The sequence below is a fragment of the Apis laboriosa genome, unplaced genomic scaffold (assembly GCF_014066325.1).
Source record: "Apis laboriosa isolate Shangri-la unplaced genomic scaffold, ASM1406632v1 scaffold47_cov149, whole genome shotgun sequence".
Classification (NCBI taxonomy): Eukaryota; Metazoa; Arthropoda; class Insecta; order Hymenoptera; family Apidae; genus Apis; species Apis laboriosa.
Window position 1 is genome coordinate 666857 of NW_025223437.1, and position 19808 is coordinate 686664.

The 19808-nt window shown below is 30.9% G+C and overlaps 1 protein-coding gene and 1 long non-coding RNA gene across 3 annotated transcripts in view; one reads left to right on the top strand and one right to left on the bottom strand.

The window, feature by feature from the left end:
* LOC122716649 overlaps positions 1 to 19808 on the top strand; it is a 184335-nt gene that overhangs the window by 112940 nt on the left and 51587 nt on the right. The window contains exons 4-5 of the mRNA XM_043939925.1: positions 3696 to 3758; positions 6192 to 6497. Of these exons, the coding sequence (XP_043795860.1) occupies positions 3696 to 3758; positions 6192 to 6497 (369 nt within the window). The remainder of the gene's footprint in view (positions 1 to 3695; positions 3759 to 6191; positions 6498 to 19808) is intronic.
* Positions 6537 to 9728, bottom strand: LOC122716669. 2 transcript variants are annotated; one of them, XR_006347068.1, is made up of 6 exons: positions 9576 to 9728; positions 9288 to 9497; positions 8655 to 8892; positions 8002 to 8311; positions 7595 to 7788; positions 6537 to 7431 (listed from the first exon to the last, which is right to left on the bottom strand). It is a non-coding gene; the product is annotated as an uncharacterized LOC122716669 (long non-coding RNA). The 2 variants fall into 2 exon arrangements; XR_006347067.1 differs by having other exon boundaries at positions 9288 to 9728.

Consider the following 19808-nt stretch of genomic DNA (forward strand, 5'->3'; position numbering starts at 1 on the left):
TCAACGATGATACAATGATTTTTCACGAGAAATGAAGTGAAGCGAAATTCAAAAGAAAAGAAGAATATGGGAAAAATAAGAAAAGGAATTCTGCATCAATCAACATATACATCCGAATATCGGGATATAAAAACTTTCGTCGATCACGCATTCTGACGTCTTCGTCAAATATTTAATATTCATCAACGTACCCAAAAGGATGGAAGAATCGAATTTATCTCTGATAGCAAGAGATTCGACGATGGAGAAATTGGGTCGAATGAATCGAGAAACTATCGGCTCGTCCTTTCCCCCTCCCCTCTTCTCGAAACAGAAGTTTCAACAAACGGGTATGACGCGATTATTCCTTTTTAGCGTATTTCCGTTTTCGTATTCGCTCGCGACGAATTTATTTCCAACGTGACTTTGCTACCCCCACTCCCTCCTCCCCCCACCTCCAACAACTGTAATTTCGCGCCGAATATCACTTTGTCGCGTGCCCGTATTCCGGCTTATCAGATTTTCTGCACGCTGTTGTTCCAACGGTGGATAAGAACACACATACAATGCGGATAAATAACTGGTCGTTGCGCGAGGATCGTTGCGCAAGGTGATATTGTCACGTATGATAAATTGTGGAAGAAGGATAAGAGATTTGAGTATTTTTCTTTTTTTTTTTTTTTTTAGGTTAGATATGTAAATCTTTGCAAATTATTATGAAAATGGAGAAGTGACAAAGCGAGAGGAAAAGATTTTTGAAAATCCGTTCAGTGATATTGTCACGTATGATAAACCGTGGAAGAAGATTAAAAGATTTGAATATTTTTCTTTCTTCTTTTTTTTTTAGGTTAGATATGAAAATCTTCGTGCAAATTATTATGAAAAATGGAGAAATTTCCTTAATTCAGGGATATTGAAATTGTCAAGTGAAAATAATAATATTGTATTATCGATTATTATAGTATTCCATAGAGAAGACATCTCTCTTCTTTAGGTTTTAATTTAAAAACAAAAAATGAAACATTCTTACCCCGAAAAAATTAAAACAAAGTTTCTTTTTCTTCGCAAAAAGAGGGGGGAAAAATTCAATAATTTTTTTTTTTTTTAGGAAAGGATAAACTTTCTTTTTTTCTTGAACCATTTTCAGTTCCTCGGGATAAGAAAAAAGAGAGAAATGCAAGGGAGGTTAGAAAGATTCAAATCTTAATTTTTAGAAGATTTTTAGAAGATTTAAAGATTTTAGAAATCTTAGCGAAATGAAAAATATGAAGGAGTTTAAGCCACTTCATATCTTCTCTACCTCGATGAAAATTCCGAATTTCCTCCCAAATCGATAGAATCCCGCCAGTCGAACGTTTTTTTCCGACCGCGAGAATCATCGGTGTCGAATCGTCCGATTGGTGAACGAATAAACAAAACGTGGAAATTCGATCGATCCCTTTCCCCAGGAAAATTACGGCGTCGAGAGGGAGACCGTTGAACGAATGATTCGTTCCTCGGTGAATTACAGGCTTCCTGAATCCCTTCTTAGAAAACCGAGGGTAAACTTGCGAGTATCATCGGGGCAGAAAGCCTATTTGATTTATTTTAAGCCCCGCAAGCTGATTCGTCCGCGTAATACTTCGACCACATTTGTTCCAATATTTTTTTTTGTTTCTTTTTTACGATTTATAACAACGATTATATAAGCTGTAATTAGAAACTTGGAAAAGTTGCAATTTTTTTTTTTTCGTAGACGCGATATAAATTTCATTTACATAAGGTTTTTAAATTACAAGTGAAAAAGGGATTGTTGTTTTTCTATGGAATATATCAGAGATTATCGTCGAGCTCTTTCTTCGAGGTACAATAATATATACAATTATGCGTTCATTTAATTTTTTGAAGTTCGACTCGCGTTGCGAAAAAAAACACGTTCGAGATGGAGGATACATCGCAGCGTTCTTTCAAGATCTCTTTCAAGAAAATGGGCCACAGTTCTCAGAAGTTTTTATCGAGGATCTCACGGTTCCTTCTTAAGTTTACGATGTATTTCGTCATTTCAAAGAGGGGGAATAAAAATCCTAATTAAAATCTAAATGTTGTTTCTTCTTCTTTAGACCACGAAATAAATTAAATAAGGAGAAAATTTTAAAAATGTCTCGATTTATTATTATCCCTTTAATCTATTGCAAATATTTCGAGAGAAAAAAAAAAGAAGATAAAAATTGAGAGAATTACGTTGTATCGATAATTTCTCTTCCGGGATGAAAATATTCGACGATTAAGATTGAATAATTTTCACTTGGAAATAATAATTCGTTGTGATGAAGAATATACGTGTTTTGACGAGTTTCTCGAATTTTTATCATCATCCTTACAACGAGCATTCTCTTTTTATATTTTTCAAAGGGCGGTTTGCATTGGTGGATTAAAACGAGATTATGACGTATAGTAAAACAGCAGTTTGCCCGACACGAGTGTGTGTGTAAACGTGTATCTTGTGAAGTTTCTTTTTTTCCTTTTAGATGGAATAGGATTAAACAATTTCACAACAAATTAAATTTCTTCTCGAGAATTAATTGGATTAAATCTTTAAAGAGTCAGATCGATAAGAGAAATTAATTTGATTGAAAATTTCCTTTTAATATTTCAAATATCTTTTTTAAAACATCGAAATGTTGAGATTCTTCATCTACAAATAATGAGAAAAATAAAATAACAATACGTTTTATAAGATATTTTAATTTTTAAAATATCTTATCGTCCACAGGGATGATAATGATAAAATAGGTCAAGTTAAAAATAAATAAAGAATTAAATGATGGATGCACGAGTATTTACGTATAAGACAAGGATTAAGATAAACGTGGGTTTAAGTAAGAATCTTATTTCGACTATTTTTTTGATATCGATGCTCGAATATTTCTAATAAAAATAATTTTTCCAATACCTTAAGCTTCTGATCTTATTATTAGAAGAGAAAATATCTGGTTAATCGTTTCACTCCACTTTTCCCTGAATACATTAATGTTCTTTAATATCTGAAAGCACGTAGACTTTTCTAATAAAATTTTATAACTATATTCCACGATATTCTGTTCCCCTTTTAAAATAACCTCTTTTCTCATACGTGGAACGAACAAGAGCTAAAAAAAAAGAAAAGGGAACAAAGAAAGATTTACACTTTTTTCTTTTTTTTTTACTTCAGTTAGATATAGATTTCTAGTGGCTTTATAATATTTGAAAGTGACGGACAGAGAGACTTTTCTAATAAAATTTTATTATACTCTTACAATATTCTTGAAATCATTGTTCCCCAGATTTCCTATGAACCTTCTTAACCTTAGTCACGATGTATCTGAAAAATACAAATATTACTTTCAGATTATATAATTTTTAAAAATATTTTACATAAACGTACAAAACCAATAAAATAAAAATGACTCTTCTTTTATCCTAGCTAGATATAAATTCTCATTGATTTTATAATATCTAAAAGCATTCCCTTTTAATCCTCTCAAGAGATCACATTGTGTACATCTGAGAAGTATAAATTTTGTAAATATACATAATCGTGAAGTATAATTTTTTCTTTAGAAACTTTCTGAGAATTGTAGTAAAACTAACCTGTACGTTGTTCGCGCTAATCTTTAGAAGATATGTTTCGTTTTCTCGACGATGAAACGAATGAAAGAAAAATTTCAAATGACACGTGCTTCCGTTTCTGATTTCAGCCGGTGGGTTTCGTGACTTTTCACACGAGGGCCGGTGCAGAGGCGGCGAAACAGGACCTTCAGGTAATACCCCGTTTCACGACATACAGGCATCGAGAGAGAAAAAGATGCTCGATAAAAACGCGAGAGGGCTCCCGCGGGCTCCCTTACAATTACATCCATCTTCTTTCTCTCTGTACGACTATATACAATATGTATATATATGTATATATACATATATATATATACATATATATATTTACACATAAAGTACAAAGAAAAACTGCCCGCAATTTTCTTTCCTCCCTTTTTTTTTTATCATTTTTTTTCTCTTTCTCTCTCTCCCTCTCTCTTTTCCTCTTTCTTTCTCTCTTTCTCAAGATAAATATGAAAATACACACCCTTGCCTTAGATTCCAGCTGGCACGGGTTAATGCTATTACCTCTTTAGTAGCTCTTTACCTTTATCAATTACCGTACACACGTACTTACACATACTGTTCTTTTTAATTAAAATGCTATCTTGCAGTTTTTCTTTTTTTTTTTTTTGGAGGGAGGATTTGAAATTATATATTCTTGATAAAAGATATTTTGGATATTGATATCGGACTTTTCGAGATTTTCTATAGATCTGTCAAGAGAGATCTATTCAAATGAAATTTCTAATAATCTAAAATTTGTTATATTAAAATCATTTGCGAGATTTTTGAATTGAAATCGAACATTTACATTTTGATTGAGAAGGACAGTACATACATATTTTTTCTCTCTCCTCTATTATATACATATAAAGTCTCTCTGTTTCTATATATACTATCTACGATTTAGCTTCTTCCTGTTTCTTTTACACCTGGGACGAATCCGTAGTATCAACTACCCATGTTTACTCCGTGTACGTATACCAAGATCGTATTGTAATAACGCTGGTTGCACCGTGTGACATTATCGTATTGAAATATACCTATATAGATATGGTGTTGTTTTGCCTCCTGATAAGCGTGTCACGTCCCCTCCTTTTTACCCTCTTCGACTCAACCCCCTTTCTCTCTCTTTCTCTTTCTTTTTCTATATATATTCTATTTTTTTCTTTCTCTCTATTTCTTTCTCTCTCTTTCTTATATCACAGATTCAAAATTTAATACAAAATCGTATGTATGTTCTATTTGAATATTACTCAAACGTTCTAATCTCACGATTCGAAAACATATTTGGAAATTACATTTTAAAAACATTTACAAATGTTGTTACACTGGGATTACACTGTAGATGATCACATGGAAAACGTTGAAAGTACATCATAGATAAATATTAAGAATAATTGTACGAGTTTAATATTTATAATTCTATTATTAAAATTTATTCCTTTCACATTAATTTCTGTGTCCAAGTTTTTACTGTTTATCTTCAATAAACACAAAGGGAAAAGAATTCAAGTTACAAGACACGATTCCTTATTATAATATAATTTTATCTGTATAACATTTTCAATCCTTTAATGTTAAAGCTGAAAAAGAGAAGAACAATCGTATAATTTTAAATTTTTAAATTAATTAACGTTTTAAACGTATTTTAAATATTTAAATCAAACGTGATGTTTTAATTTTTATTATTAAATCGCGAAAACTTACTTGTCAAAGTTTGGTATACATATAAACACGTATACAAATATTTATATTACTCATACACCGTATGACTCTAATTTATTTTTTTTCTTTTCTTTTTCCTTGTAATCACACCACCGCAATCGATCTCTCACGCAAGTTGCAATGTCTTTTATAACCCTGTATAACCGGTTATATACGAGAGAGAGACTTGAAACATCCTCTTGTCGGATGGACACGTTCGCTGAAAACAGGCTGGGACAGACTAACGAACGACCCACTTCTATCGATAGCTACTGTATCAACAGTAGGGACATTCACACACAAACACACGAGAGGCACGATCTTGTGCTAATTTTCCTGTTATTCGGCCAGACCCCAGATACAATCGTATCGTTTCTGCCAAGAAAACTTTCGTTGCCAGTCTGTTGACTGAATTTATTTTTTTTTTTCCTCTGAAACGAAAAAATAACATTGATTACAAAATCGAATAATTTTTCCTTAATAAAATAACAGAAAAATATTTGTTAAAAATATAATCTAAAATGTGTATTTTAAAATTAGAATTCGAAGAAAATTTTTATCCTAGTAGAGTTTTACAATTTTTCTTTTCGAAAAAAAAAAATGTCTACGATCCTTGTTTGATAAAAATCATGGATAGAAAAATTTCTCAGAAAACTAGATTAATTAACGAAAAAAAATTCAATTGTCGAGAAATGATCCATTTTTGAATTAAATATAAAATTTCACTGGCAACGAAAGGCTTTTGAACAAACGAAAGATCGTTAAGCGTGACTTCTCTTTCTCTCCCTCTTTCTTTCTCTTTCTTTCTCTCTCTATCTTTGTATTCTCCCTCACACAAATCCAAGCATCCACGTGTGCCTCCCGGTTTACTAATTTAGGGAATCTATTTGCAGCAGGGGGTTAGATTCGATCCTGATATGCCACAAACCATACGTTTGGAATTTGCAAAAAGTAACACAAAGGTTAGCAAACCCAAGCAACCAGCCGCTGCAGCAGCCACCTCGCACCCTGCTCTGATGCACCCTCTAACTGGACGTAAGTATGCACCGCCACTCGTTCACTCGCTGGATACGTTCTCACTACTATTCTCACCCACTGCACTCACTACAACTACAACGTATCTTCCTCCTTGTTGTTTCTCTCTCTATCTCTTTTTCTATTCCACTACCTATATGTCTATCTTATCTCTTGAAGTGTATTTTTAAATATACATATATATATATGTATGTATGTATATATACGTATATTTTTTTTCTTTTTTAATTTCTTCTTCCTTTTTTTTTTTTTTTTTTTTTTTTTTTAACCCATTCCACAACCCCACACGATCCCCCAATTTTTCAACCTTATACGACGTACGGGACACATTGGACAGCCGGTGGAAATGGTGCGATTGGAAGAAATAATTGTTTATTGAAGAAAAGATTGGAAAGGAATTTTTATCTCCCTCCCTTTAAAAGGAATTTTCGAAGATGTTTGTAATTTCATTTGCATTTTCATTCATTTGGGGAAATTTTTCTTATCTAAATGGCAAGATTTGAGATAAGAAACCGTTTCCAATCATAATTGATAAAGTATAAATAAATATATTCCTCGTTACTATGTTTTGAACTATAAATATATTTATATCTTCATAAAACTTATCAAATTGGTCGATTAAAATTTTTCTACGCGCACAACGAATTTATAAAATTGTTTGCAGAAAGCTTTGAAATTTAATATATCGCGTAAAAGAATGTCAATAACGAATTTAACGAACAATAATAAATTTCCTCGATTGCATTTTATTTAAAATTCGCGCGAATTCCATTTCGTGTCAAAGTCGATATATTAACTCAACTGGAAGCATTAATATCAATAAAATTTCACTGGGATATGGGATACATCCCAGCATGGAAATTTGCCGCGAGAAAATTAATTATCGCACCTTCCACCGCTGTCCGATCGGTTTGATATCGTGTGTGGGTATGCGTTTTCCTCGCGTTCTTTTCGGTTATCTTGCGGAAACAATAGACGTCAATATTAACTCTATCGATCATCCAATGTACAGCCAATGTTTCGCGATGCGCTCGAACGTAACTGAAACTCCGGTATGCCGTTTCTTCTTTTTTTTATTTGCATTCAAAGAAGAAAATTCTGAAAGGGAAATGGGATTTATCAGGTTACGTTCGTCCGTGTCACGTTATATATCGTAATCGTTAATCTAAGTTAATAAAATTAGAGAATAGAAAAAAAAATTGGAAAGAGAAATTTTCAGCGCCAAATATATGTATAATTATTGTTTAATCTTTAGGAATACCTTGCAGTTTCACGCAATTTCAAAGTAACTTCTTTCTTTCGTGCGAAATTTTAACTTAACCTTTTCGAAACTTTCGATCAATAATCAAAAACTTTTATTTTTATTTCCGTGTAAACAATCCATTTTCCTTCGTCCAAAAAGAAGAAATCCCTTCACTTTTAATCAAATTCAGCTATTTCATATAGGTCGAAAATCTGAAAAGAGAATGAATTAAAATAGAAAAAAAAGTTAGGTTAGGTAAAAGTCAAGGATGCGACTATCGTGGAATGCGATGCGAATCGATTTAAAGGAAGAACGAAAAGAAAAACTCGAGTAGATTCTTTCCATGTTTCTTTTACATCGAACGATAAATATGCAAATATCCATGTCGCGTGGAAGAGACACGTTGAAATAAGAATAATCCCCACCATGGTCAATTTTATTGGTTCGATTTCAACTTCGTTCGAGTGTATCGATTATCGATTGAGTGCAACCTCGTAAATATATAAAAACGTCAATTTTCGAATGATATCGATACTCGATGCTTCACGTTCAGGGCTCGTAGGTAGAAAAATTGTCTAGTTTTATGGTATGCGACGAAGCCGTAAAAATGCCGACTGTTCGCGTTTACGGGGATTTTTATGAACACAGTCGTCCCTCGCACGTATACGAGTTGCAGGTATTCTTTGTTTTAATTTAATTGAAATTTTTTTTTTTTTTTGGTTGAAATGTATTCTTCTGAAATGGGAGAAAGTGAAGATTGAAAATTTGTTTAATTTAAAAATATAATTAGAATTAATTGGAAGTGTGCAAAGAATAATAAATTATTTGTTGAAATAAAGGTTAGATCAAAAAAGTAAAGGTTTTTGAATAAATTTTATAATTGAATGAAATTGTAGAAAAAAAATTTTATAATATGTAATTTGTTTTACTAATATTATTAATTATTTGTGTTAGATATAAATTATTGAAATATAAATGAAGATTATATGGGAAACGATACTTCTTTGTGATTAAATGTGAATTGTAAATCAAGATAATTAAGAATTAATAAGTAACGTGTAAAATGTGTAATATTTACAATAATTCTTCTTCTATTTTCTAAAAAAACAAGCAGTGAAATTTTCGGTGATCTCGTGAGAAGCCTTGTATAGATACAGCTGAATTATCGAACTACCCCTACTAAAGAAACCTCTTCTTGGCACAGCAAGGGGTCTCAAATTCTTAATCAATACCATACGTTTCTCAAGAATGTCATTAAATTACATTTCGTAAACTGGTTTAGTCAAACATCTTCTCAAACATCATTTTGACGAAATCTAATAACATTACAATTGAATCAAAAAATTTATACTCTTGTTAGTATCAATTCAATCAATATCAATTTCAATATTAATTTTTCAAATTTACTTAGCAAAAATAAAAAATCTTTCATAAAAATCATCATTATTAATAACTTATTGAATCAACTTATAAACTTATATGAAACCTAACCTCTTAACCTATTAACAGAAACAGTTGGCTATTAAAAGAAACCTATATGGAAATTCTTTAATTCGAATGCTACAATAAAATTATTATCGAAATAGACTATTATTATTCCATTTCCTTATTATTACCAGAATCTAGAGTTACAAAGTCCAAAAACTTTTAATTTAATTATCAAAAGAAACTATTTATTATCCACTATTATCATCTTAGTATTAGGACTTACCATTATGTAAAATCGTGTCGACAAATTTCCAATTCCAAAAACCAAAAAACAGATCATCCAAACCGAAAATGCAAGAAATTCGTTAAATCGGTCACACGAGAAGTGACTTGAGAACACGATAGAGGTTACTCGGTGAATAAAACATGTCCGCTCGATCCGGAAAGATTGAGGCGCGAAACCGAGGAGAAGAATCGGGCGAACGTTGAGACCCTGGCGGAAATGTGTTGAATTATTGAGAGTCCCTTCGGTAAAAATAGCGCGATTTCCGCGTGAAAAGTCGCAATCTACCTCGATTTCGAGCTTTATATCGATAGACACGTGTCGAATTTCGAAACATGCCGATAAAATTTTTCCTTTTAGAACGATCTTGTAATATATAGATGGAAATTTATATGAATTAATTGGGAGAATTGAATTAAAAATGTTCGTTCGTATGGTAAGCGTAAATATATTCTCAAGTGTATTTATCTATTATTTATTTTTATCTGGCAAGATCTTCGTTCTTGAAGAAATACTTTGAGATACTGTTCACTGGTGGAAAGAAATTTCGCATGAGAGCACAGAGGCCTTCATTAGGATCGCCTATCCCCACTTCAAACGCTTTGTTGACACCACGCGTAGCTACGTAGTAGAAAAGCTATAATTCGGACATTCAAAGTCACAGTAAAAATTATTTGGATTCATGAAGTAACGTTAGGATAATCATCTAAAACTAAAATATTTTCGAAGCTATTAATTATTTCGTATAATATATTTAATTTATTCATATACGTATAATTATATATATCTTATATCTTAACTAATTGAATACGAAATTATATTTATAAATTAAACTATCGTTACAAATCGTAATTAGCTTACGCATATTGATGAAAAATAAAAAAATTTTTATACCATATCGATACGTTAAAATTTTCTGAATTCTATGCTTATGCTAATGCATCGAGGTTAAGATATAGATCATTTGAATTAGTATATGTAACCAAATATATGATAGAAACAAAAATGTATATGAAAAGACGTTTCCTTTCCCAAGACTTCTTTCCACAAGTGAACAGTACTTTATTTCTTATTGCAATTGTAGTCTGTTCATGAAAGAAAAGTTTTATAAAATTTATTATAATAAATTTATTATAAATATATTATATTTATATATATATATTATATATATATATATCTGTAATATTTTTTATAATAATTTCAAAAACTTTCGTCTTTCCATTCTTATAGAAGAAATTACTTGTTGGAGAAAGTCTTCGAAGAGTTAATAAATAAATTTCATTCTACACAAAGATATACGAAAAAATTATTATTAAAAAAAAACGATTGATCTTTTGCAAATTTATTTACAGGGAACTAAAAATAACATAAAGAGACGATAAATCACATATGAATAAGTTTTTTTTTGAATATACTTGCATAAATGCAATTATTTTGTTTCTTAATTTTTACCAATAAATATCTTATATGTAACTTATATTGTAATAGAAATGTTCGTGTACAAGGATTTAAAAATGTCGACAGTATAATGAAAACGTCAATTCTTGTAATGTTTGGAAAGTATCGAAATAATGTAAAAGTGTTGATACAAAAATGGCGCCAAGAATATTCGCTTTCCTGTGATGTGTATGCGCGCGCATACACTTGAAACGTATATGCGATCGGGCGCAAATAGATGGAAAAACGAAAGGAAAAATTGTTGTTTTGTTTATATATAAATACTAAGAATGAATACGAAGTAATCATTCTGTGCTGCTTCAACGTGAATGAAAAAAAAAACTCCATTACCGATGATTGGCGTTTTTGTAATAGATTCGTCTTATTTTTTTTTTTTTTTTTTTTTTTTTTTTTGCGTAATTGTTTCAAGTATTACGATATTCGTGTTTCTGAAAATAGATAAATCTTTAAGCGTTGTGTTTATATATGTAAAGTCGCGAGTCATATCTTGTATATTTATGTTTGAATTGGATATAACGCGATCGCTATTTCGTTTTTGTTTTGTCTTTTCTCCTTCAACCGTCGCGTCGTACGACACGACATACCGAGCTCAGTAGAACAAAGGCATCGACACGATTCACATCGTAGTATAACGCGGTATATTCCTATTTCCTTTATTAAATATATTCTTTTTTATTATATATTTTACATATATATATTTTTTGTTTAATTTATATTCTTTCTTCTATATTCTTTATTTCGATCAAATCATTTCACAATTCATTTCCTAATATTAAGATAGATATATTTTTTTGAATTTATTTTAATAACTGAAAGAATTCAAAGTATCTTTATTATTTTCGTAAGTATTTAAGAAATTAGAGGAAATGAAATTTTCTTTATTATTTGCCTTTTTCTCTCGTGGAATAAGTTTGGAATCTCGTTTCGTCTTCTTACTTATTTATTTTCTTTCTATCGTATCGTCGTCATTGTTCGTTGTATCCACAAAACTCCAACTATTTTTTGAATCAATATTTAAGTATTTAAGTGAAACTTTGACACTCGATAGTTATTTGCAGTTAATGAATGCTACATTGAAAGTGACAATTACTCTCTGTTTCATCTTTAATGCGAAAAATAAATACTCTCGGCAGTAATTCTCAAATAGATTATTTTTTATAGGCGTTATGTTTTCACGTTTGTCAGATCTTCATATTTATTTATTGACTAATTAACAGACTGACGCTTAATTAGTCAATCCGTAGAATCTAAATATCTATTTACATGTAAATGATTGTAATTAAAATTACAAAATATAAAATAAATAGGTATACGTAATTACATTTCTATCTCGCAAAAATTATGATTAATAATTTCATCGAACAAACATTTTCTTGATAATCTCGGAACAAAAAAAAAAGAAAAAAACAAAATCCGTCATTTTGATTGTTCTGAACGTTAAACATTCACGATTAAAAAGAAAGAAAGAAAGAAAAAGAAGGAAACGTTATCGACAAAATAAATCGACCAGAATTTCGAAGACCAGAATTTTTCCACGAGTTGGAAGACTAATTTCCAACACCGGTTGCGCAGCAGGCTCATAAACGCGTGAACGAATGAAAACAGTTTTACTGGTGTAGTGTCATAGCCACCGAACCGTGTTAATAAAACATGTTAATAAAACATGACTCATACGAGAAACTTGTGTACGCTTACAAAAACTTAAAAAATCGTTTCTTCGAGGAAATGCATTTTCTTGAGTATCTATATACATACATATATATATATATATATATATATATATACACAATATATATTTGTATCTCGAATCTGTATGGAAACTCGAGGTCGATCAAACGGCTATCCCCAAGAGAGAGAGACGAGACTACTCGTCATGGTCACGTAAACGGCTATTGAAAATAATTGGTAATCCGTTTCGTTCCGGCATACCGCCTCCGGGGGGTTAACCGATCGGGGGAAGAGGGTTTTGGAAAAAAAAAAAAAAGAAAGAAAGAGAAAAAAGAAAAAGGCAATCTCTTTTGATCAATCCTTTCAACAGTTGAAACAAAAGAAAGTTCGGAAATCAGAACTTATCTTTTTTTTTTTATTATCATCGAAACATTTTTATCGCTTACACATCGATATTGTATAAAATATTCTATGATATGTAAAAATATTCCTTTTATCGATCTTTTTTTTTTTTTTTTGCGATATAATCGTTGAAACGTTGAGAGAGGAAAGTAGGAATCAAATGTCTTTTTTTTTTTTTTTTTGCATCTCGAAACTTTTAGGTACTTCGTTTATGACGTATAAAATATCATGTACGATATGTAAAAATATTCCTTTTCTATCGATCTTTTTTAATGGTCATTGAAATAAGAGAATGTATAGGGAATCGGATGTATCTATTTTTATTATTCGAAACGTTTAGGTATTTTAAAATCGGACTCGATTTGTTTTATTCCATATTTCACTTTTCTATTTGAGTTTTGCCTTAGTGACCAGATATTGGATAAATTTTAGGATAATAAAAAATTGTTAGATCGATTGAATATATTCATTTTGAATTTGAAAAATTTCTCGTAGACGAAAGATTTGGATATAGAATATAATATTTTGATAAAAATATTTGAATGATCGATCGAATTTTAAGAATATAAAATGAAGAACTTGATAATTGTAAATAAAAAATAAAAAAGATATTTGGTGAAAAGTAACAATTTTGTAGAAAAGAGGAGAATTTAATCCGAATTTAGAGTTTGTACAAATATTATATATCTAGTTTATAAATACGTACGTGTATACTATTTTTCTCGCGGAAATATAGTCGGACTTTAATTCCAAATTTTACGAACCCGATGGGGCGAGCTTAAGAAACTTGAGAGAAAGCAAAGTTAAGTCTGACGATAATTTTCCTCCTAAATCGGAATGCTAATGAGCAAACCTATTAATACTTGATAGAAGAAGAAACCACGAATTTCTATATCTCGTGTACATTCTATGTTTTTACTTTTCTACTTAATAAATAAACATTTATGAAAAAAAAATGTAAACGCGAAAAATTATTAAGAAATTATACAAAAGATAATTTAAAAATTATCGTTTTGTGTTTTATTTTGAAATTTTAATTTTGAAAAAAAAATTCATACGCATATTTAATATTTCAATGATAATCATCGAAATATTCCATCTAAACATTTAAAAAGAATTAGATTTCCTTTGCTCCTTAAAAAATCCTTTTGTGAAAAAATCTATCGAATTTATAATTTTAAGTGAATATGAAGATTAATATGATGTCGAAAATTTACGATTATTAAAAATAGAAAAAAATATCGTTCGTTTCGATAGCCTGGATATACATAAATTTCATTATATAAGAAAAATATTACATTTACTATTTTTTCTGTTTAATTACATAAGATTTAACATGTACACTTTCCTATTCCGTACAAAATATAATTTGAATTTTGTAACAATAGAATTTATCTCATCATTTTCTCTTTTGCAATTGTTAATATTATGTGGATGTAAAAATATTCGTGGCACGATAAAATTTATTTTTATGTGTATAAATGAAAACGTAATAATATTAATTTTTTATAAAAAAAAGAAAAAAAGGATACTCAAAGGAATGATGTTTTTTCGTGAAAGTATTTAGAAGAAAAAAATTACTGCAAGAAACTGATCGAAAGATTGTGGTGCAAGCAATAAAATCAGTATTGTCGGCGAAGCACGTACTTAATTATAGTATTGGTAATACAAGCAAATAATTTAAATACGTGATTCTGAAATACGTAATTTTACGAAGATTGCAAAACGCAACTCTTTTAAAAAAAAAATAATAAAGATTAATTACAATTAATCGTTTAACACAAATCTCACAAATATAAAATCACTCAAATATTAATTAATTATCGCGCAAGATAAATTATTTTCAAGAGCAACCTCCTCTCTTCCCTATATATCTCAAAAAATGGAAATATTGATGGTAAAATTGAACTCGAGAGTATTTTCGTAAAAATACATTGCATCGATAGAGAAACTCGTATACAAACAGTAATAGTCGACGAAATTATTTATACAAGGATACAAGATTGATAAAATGATCATTTTGACAATATCAATTAATTATCATGCAAGATAAATTATTTTCAAGAATATTCTTCTATGTTCCTCGAATAGTTTCATATATTAAGAAATACGAATATTGAGTTCGAGATTATTTTTCGTAAAAGTGCATTGTATCGATCTTATTATCAGCGAAAAATTATCGTGGAATCTCGAAAATTTTTCGTACAAACAATAATAATAGACGAAATTAATTATAGTTATTGATAAGCAAACCAATCCAATATAATAAGGTTAATTTAACTAAATAATCATGATCACTTTTTGTGCAACTATTAATTTCAAATAACGGATATTCAACGTAACATTTATCCTTCGAATCTGCCGAATACAAAACGACGAGGACTGATCAATAGTCAACCTTGACTAATCTCGACTAATTATCGCGTACGAGATCCGAGCAAGTGTCCAACGTTTATTATCGAGTCGAACGTTATTATCGAACGAATTGCATCACAATTGTGTGTACAGTTGCGCCGCGTTAAAATCCACTTGGCGTAACGCGTTTCGCGTGTATACACGGGAATATCGAACGATCGAACGACACAACAACAACCTTCGACGTGGAAACGGCTCACCTTGCTCCGTGCGAAAACCCAGCCATCCGTGCAATTTTCTCGCGAGTATGTGCGCGACGCGCATTCCACGCCGCATAAAGTAATACGCAACGAACGCTGTTTCCATATTACAGGATCGAAACCATAATATTCTAGCCTGCGAATCGAACCGATTTCTAACATCGTGATTGTACACATTGTGTGGAATTGTTGTACAAGTGGAAAGTAGAACTTTCGAGAACATCATTTTTCGTTGTATGATTATACATTATTTTTGAGGTTAGAAACATCATTTTTCGTTTCGTACGATTATATATTATTTTTGAGATTAGAAACATCATTTTTCTCGTACGATTATACGTTATTTTTGAGAATAGAAATTACGGATGGACTAGTAATTTATGAAAAATACTCGAATGCTTTATTTTTACATGTCAAGTAGGTATATATATTCTCGATAATTTTAATTAATTTTGTTTGTAATGTGTTTACTTATAGAAAGTTTCACTTTTCAAATAATAAATGTATCTATTTGCGAGAGTAGTATTTTCGAAAGTTGATTCTCGATATGATAATATTTCGCTTGCAAAAATCATTATCGAATGTTAAAAAAAAAGTCTTTACGGTTTGATTTAATCGGGTGACTTCACTTCCTGTTCGACGTAACGATCGATGGTAATGACGGTCTTTTTTTTTTCCTTTCCTGCTCAAGTTATATTATCCATTCGCATTTTGCAACTATGAATCATTGATACGTACATACTTTTACGCTATTATGATAAAGTAAATAATAAAAATAATCTTACGAATATTTTTTTTATTTATCGATATTACGAGTGGAAAATCGTGAATGGAGAGATGATTACGCGAATACTTGTTTTCCCCTCCAAATCGGATTAAAACGAATACGGTTTCACCGTATGATAAATCTCACTTGGCCGATCAACGTTCAAATTACCATTCTTGATATCCAAATCATGTTTCGATTCTCGCGCAATATAAATTCCAATTTGTTCCAATTAACTTCGTCAATTCTCTTTCATTCGTGTTTCCCCCGTTCACATTGCTGTAATATACAGTGTGTGAAAAGAAACGTAGGTCACAGTCACAAAAAAAAAGAATGTTTTTGTATTTTGTATTCGTCAGAATCAAGGAAAATTCTATATTTTTGATAATAACTCGTAACTTAACATTAGATAAACGAAATTCGATCTTTTATATTGAATTTTCAATATAATTTTTTTTTCCATTCCTTATATAAAATATTTTTAACAAAACGGAGAAACTTATGACTCCGCGTAAAATATATATCCCAGAGACAAACTATGTGCTGCTCTTGACGAAGAATCTTTTTCCCCGAAGAAAAAAACTTTTCACAATTTTCACAAGATGGAAAACTTTCGTACACGACCGATCAAAAGTGTACGAAAAATGTGTGGAGTAAATTTGAGTGAGCTCGAATAAAGAGGAAAAGAAAAAGAAGAAGGAAAAAGAAAAGAGATTTAATAGGATTCCTCTTGCCTTTATTTCAACGCGCGCGACGAACAGTTTAGACCGGTTTTGCATTCCGTTGCGCAAATGTTTTTCAACCGCGTTCGCGTTTCACGCGTTCTTCCCTTCTTTGTGTCTTCTCCGCGATGATATTAGATTCCCCGGTTTTTCACGAGACAAAGGTGTCTCGTAACCCGCTATTCACCTGTTCCACGCGATTCTTCCACTCCAGATCCCCTCAATACCGTTTAACGAGCGCGTTAACTAAACATTTTACTTAACGTGGCGGTCGCCACGTAGCCACGTGTCCCTCGTGGAAAAAATAACAGCCACTCCTGGCCCGCCATCGATCCTCCTCCTCCCCCCTCCCTCCTCTTCCCTTTCCCCCTCCTCCTCCTTCTTCGTGATCACGCCGCGGCCATTTCAATTCCGCGATTTTTTTAAATTAAGCGAGGTCGATCGTCTAATTCGAATTTTCGATTTTTCGCATAGCACAGTGGTTCGAATAATTGTGTATATTTGGATTGGAGAAAATTCATTTTCAAGTATATGTAACTACACGTTGATTATATAAGATTTTATAATCTTTTTTTAAACGTTTATAAATTAAACGAAATATAAATTTAATGTAGAATCGAGTTGAGAAATATTGTAAATTTATTAAGAAGCATTTTAAATTTCAATTTTATGATATATAATGTCTCAAAACATGTATTTTAATTTAAATCATTATCCATAAGTTTCTCGTTTTTTTTTTTGTAAATTAAACTTAAAGTTAAGTAATTATTCACTCGATGTAATGATTTTTTATACGTTCCACGTCGTTCCACGCGATAAGAGTAGAATGTACGAAAAATAGAAACTTTCTACTTTTTTTTTTTTATCGCCATATTTGATTCTCGAAACTTTGCAAAACTGTATTGAAATTAATTTTAACGTTTACGGTCAACCATGATGTATACGAATATCTGGCGGATTCTTGAATCCAGCCATTTATATTTATAGATTAATTTTTAAAGCTATCTTATATTATAATATACGCGTTTCTATCGTTGTTGATTTATTATATTTTGGAGAAAATAAGCAATAATAATATTGCCAACTTTGTTTGGTAATATTTTATTCCTTTTAATGTTTGAGCAGTCAATATGCTTTCTTATAGTGCTTTTTTCATTTTATAATTTTCAATTTTATCGTTATTTTGTTAAATTGTTGGATAATTTATAAGGTAGGATTGTCGAGGATATCCCGTAACAAATAGCCATAACTTCTTTTTCTAACAAGCCTTTTTTTCCCTTAACATCCGTTTCCAATTCTCGAGATCCAGTTTATCGTATGTTCATCAAGTTCGAAGCGATTTCTTACGACTTTTTTGTTCAAATATTTGTATATTTTATTATTATTATTTTCTTTTTTCTATACTAATTAAATGCAACATTAATCCTTTTTTAACGAAATAACAAAATTACGATAAAAAGCAGTATTGTTGCCCAAAAAAATTAAATCTCCGTATATAAGCTTTTGTCCAGTTTATCCTATTATTCGAACCTATCGATCAACCTATCCCCTATTATCAACCTATCGATAGATCGTTGATAAATGGTGGATGGTTTGTTCCGCATTTTTATGGGAAAAATTGAGACGCGTATAAATTTATGGGAGTTTATTTACGATACGTACTTGAAAATATCTGTAAGAGAACGAGAATATTGAATATCCGAACATAATTTATCTTTTCGTTATTTTCCTTCAAATTCTTTTGAAATCTGTCTAAAATACAAAACTGTGTATTTTAAAAAAAAAAAGAAAGCGTAATAATTCTTTTAATATTATATACAAATTGATACTTATATTATATACAAATTTATTTCTCTAAGTTTTACAAATTTTTAGAAAAATACAACATTTGAAACAATGTCCCGACATTTCTGTAATTTCAACGGTTTATTTAAAAATGTTTCTCCAACGAAGGGGAGGGGAGCGCGGACCACCACACGTTTATCGTATTTTCATTACTTACGATGCGATGTATATGCGGAATAATTTTCGTACAAAACCCATTTCCATAATTGCAAAACTTCGCATCCGCGAACCTTTATTTCATACCTCGTAACGCGTCTTTTTCACGACTCGTGAGTGCGTCGAGATACGAATGCAACGAATGAATACCAATTTGAATTAAAAAAACGCACCTGCAACAACGAAGATCCGAAAAGCTGGAAATTTCGATTAATTTCCTTAACGAGACGCGTCCAAAAATCACAAAATTTCGATTAAAACGCTATTTTCTTTTTATTAAATCTCGCATAATAAAGTAAAAATTATTTAGATCCTTTCTTTTCTTTTTATTTAGTTTATTTTTCAATTATTCGAGGAATTTGTCGAGAATTATTTGGTTCGGTGCGTTCGTTGGACAAGCGTCGAAAAAACAGCGAAAAAACAGCGAAAAAACGAAGGAGAGCAGCGAGGAGAAAACGTTAACGTCTCGCGTCGAAACTTAGTTCGCCGTTGGGTCAGCCTAAAATCAATAAAGTGCAAGGTCCTGCCACGTACGAAATGCTACGACTACAACGGTGCTGAAAATCGTGCAGAAAGAGGCGGTGTTTCAATTATTTTTATCGCCTTCCACGCCTCTCTGCCTGCTCATCGAAAAATTATTTTTTCATTTTATTTTTTACCGTATTCACAATATATCGTATTCACAAGTTGACAAATTTTGAAGATATACAGTACCTGTTAGATAGAAATTCGTTTTGTCGTATCCAATAACCAGTACATATTCTTGGTTATTAATTATTCGTTATAAATAATACTCTTGCACTCGAGAAAGATGATCACACGCGTCAAAAAGAGTAGATTAATTGCAAAGTGTTTAAATAACACGTCGCGAATGTCTGTCCAAAGTATT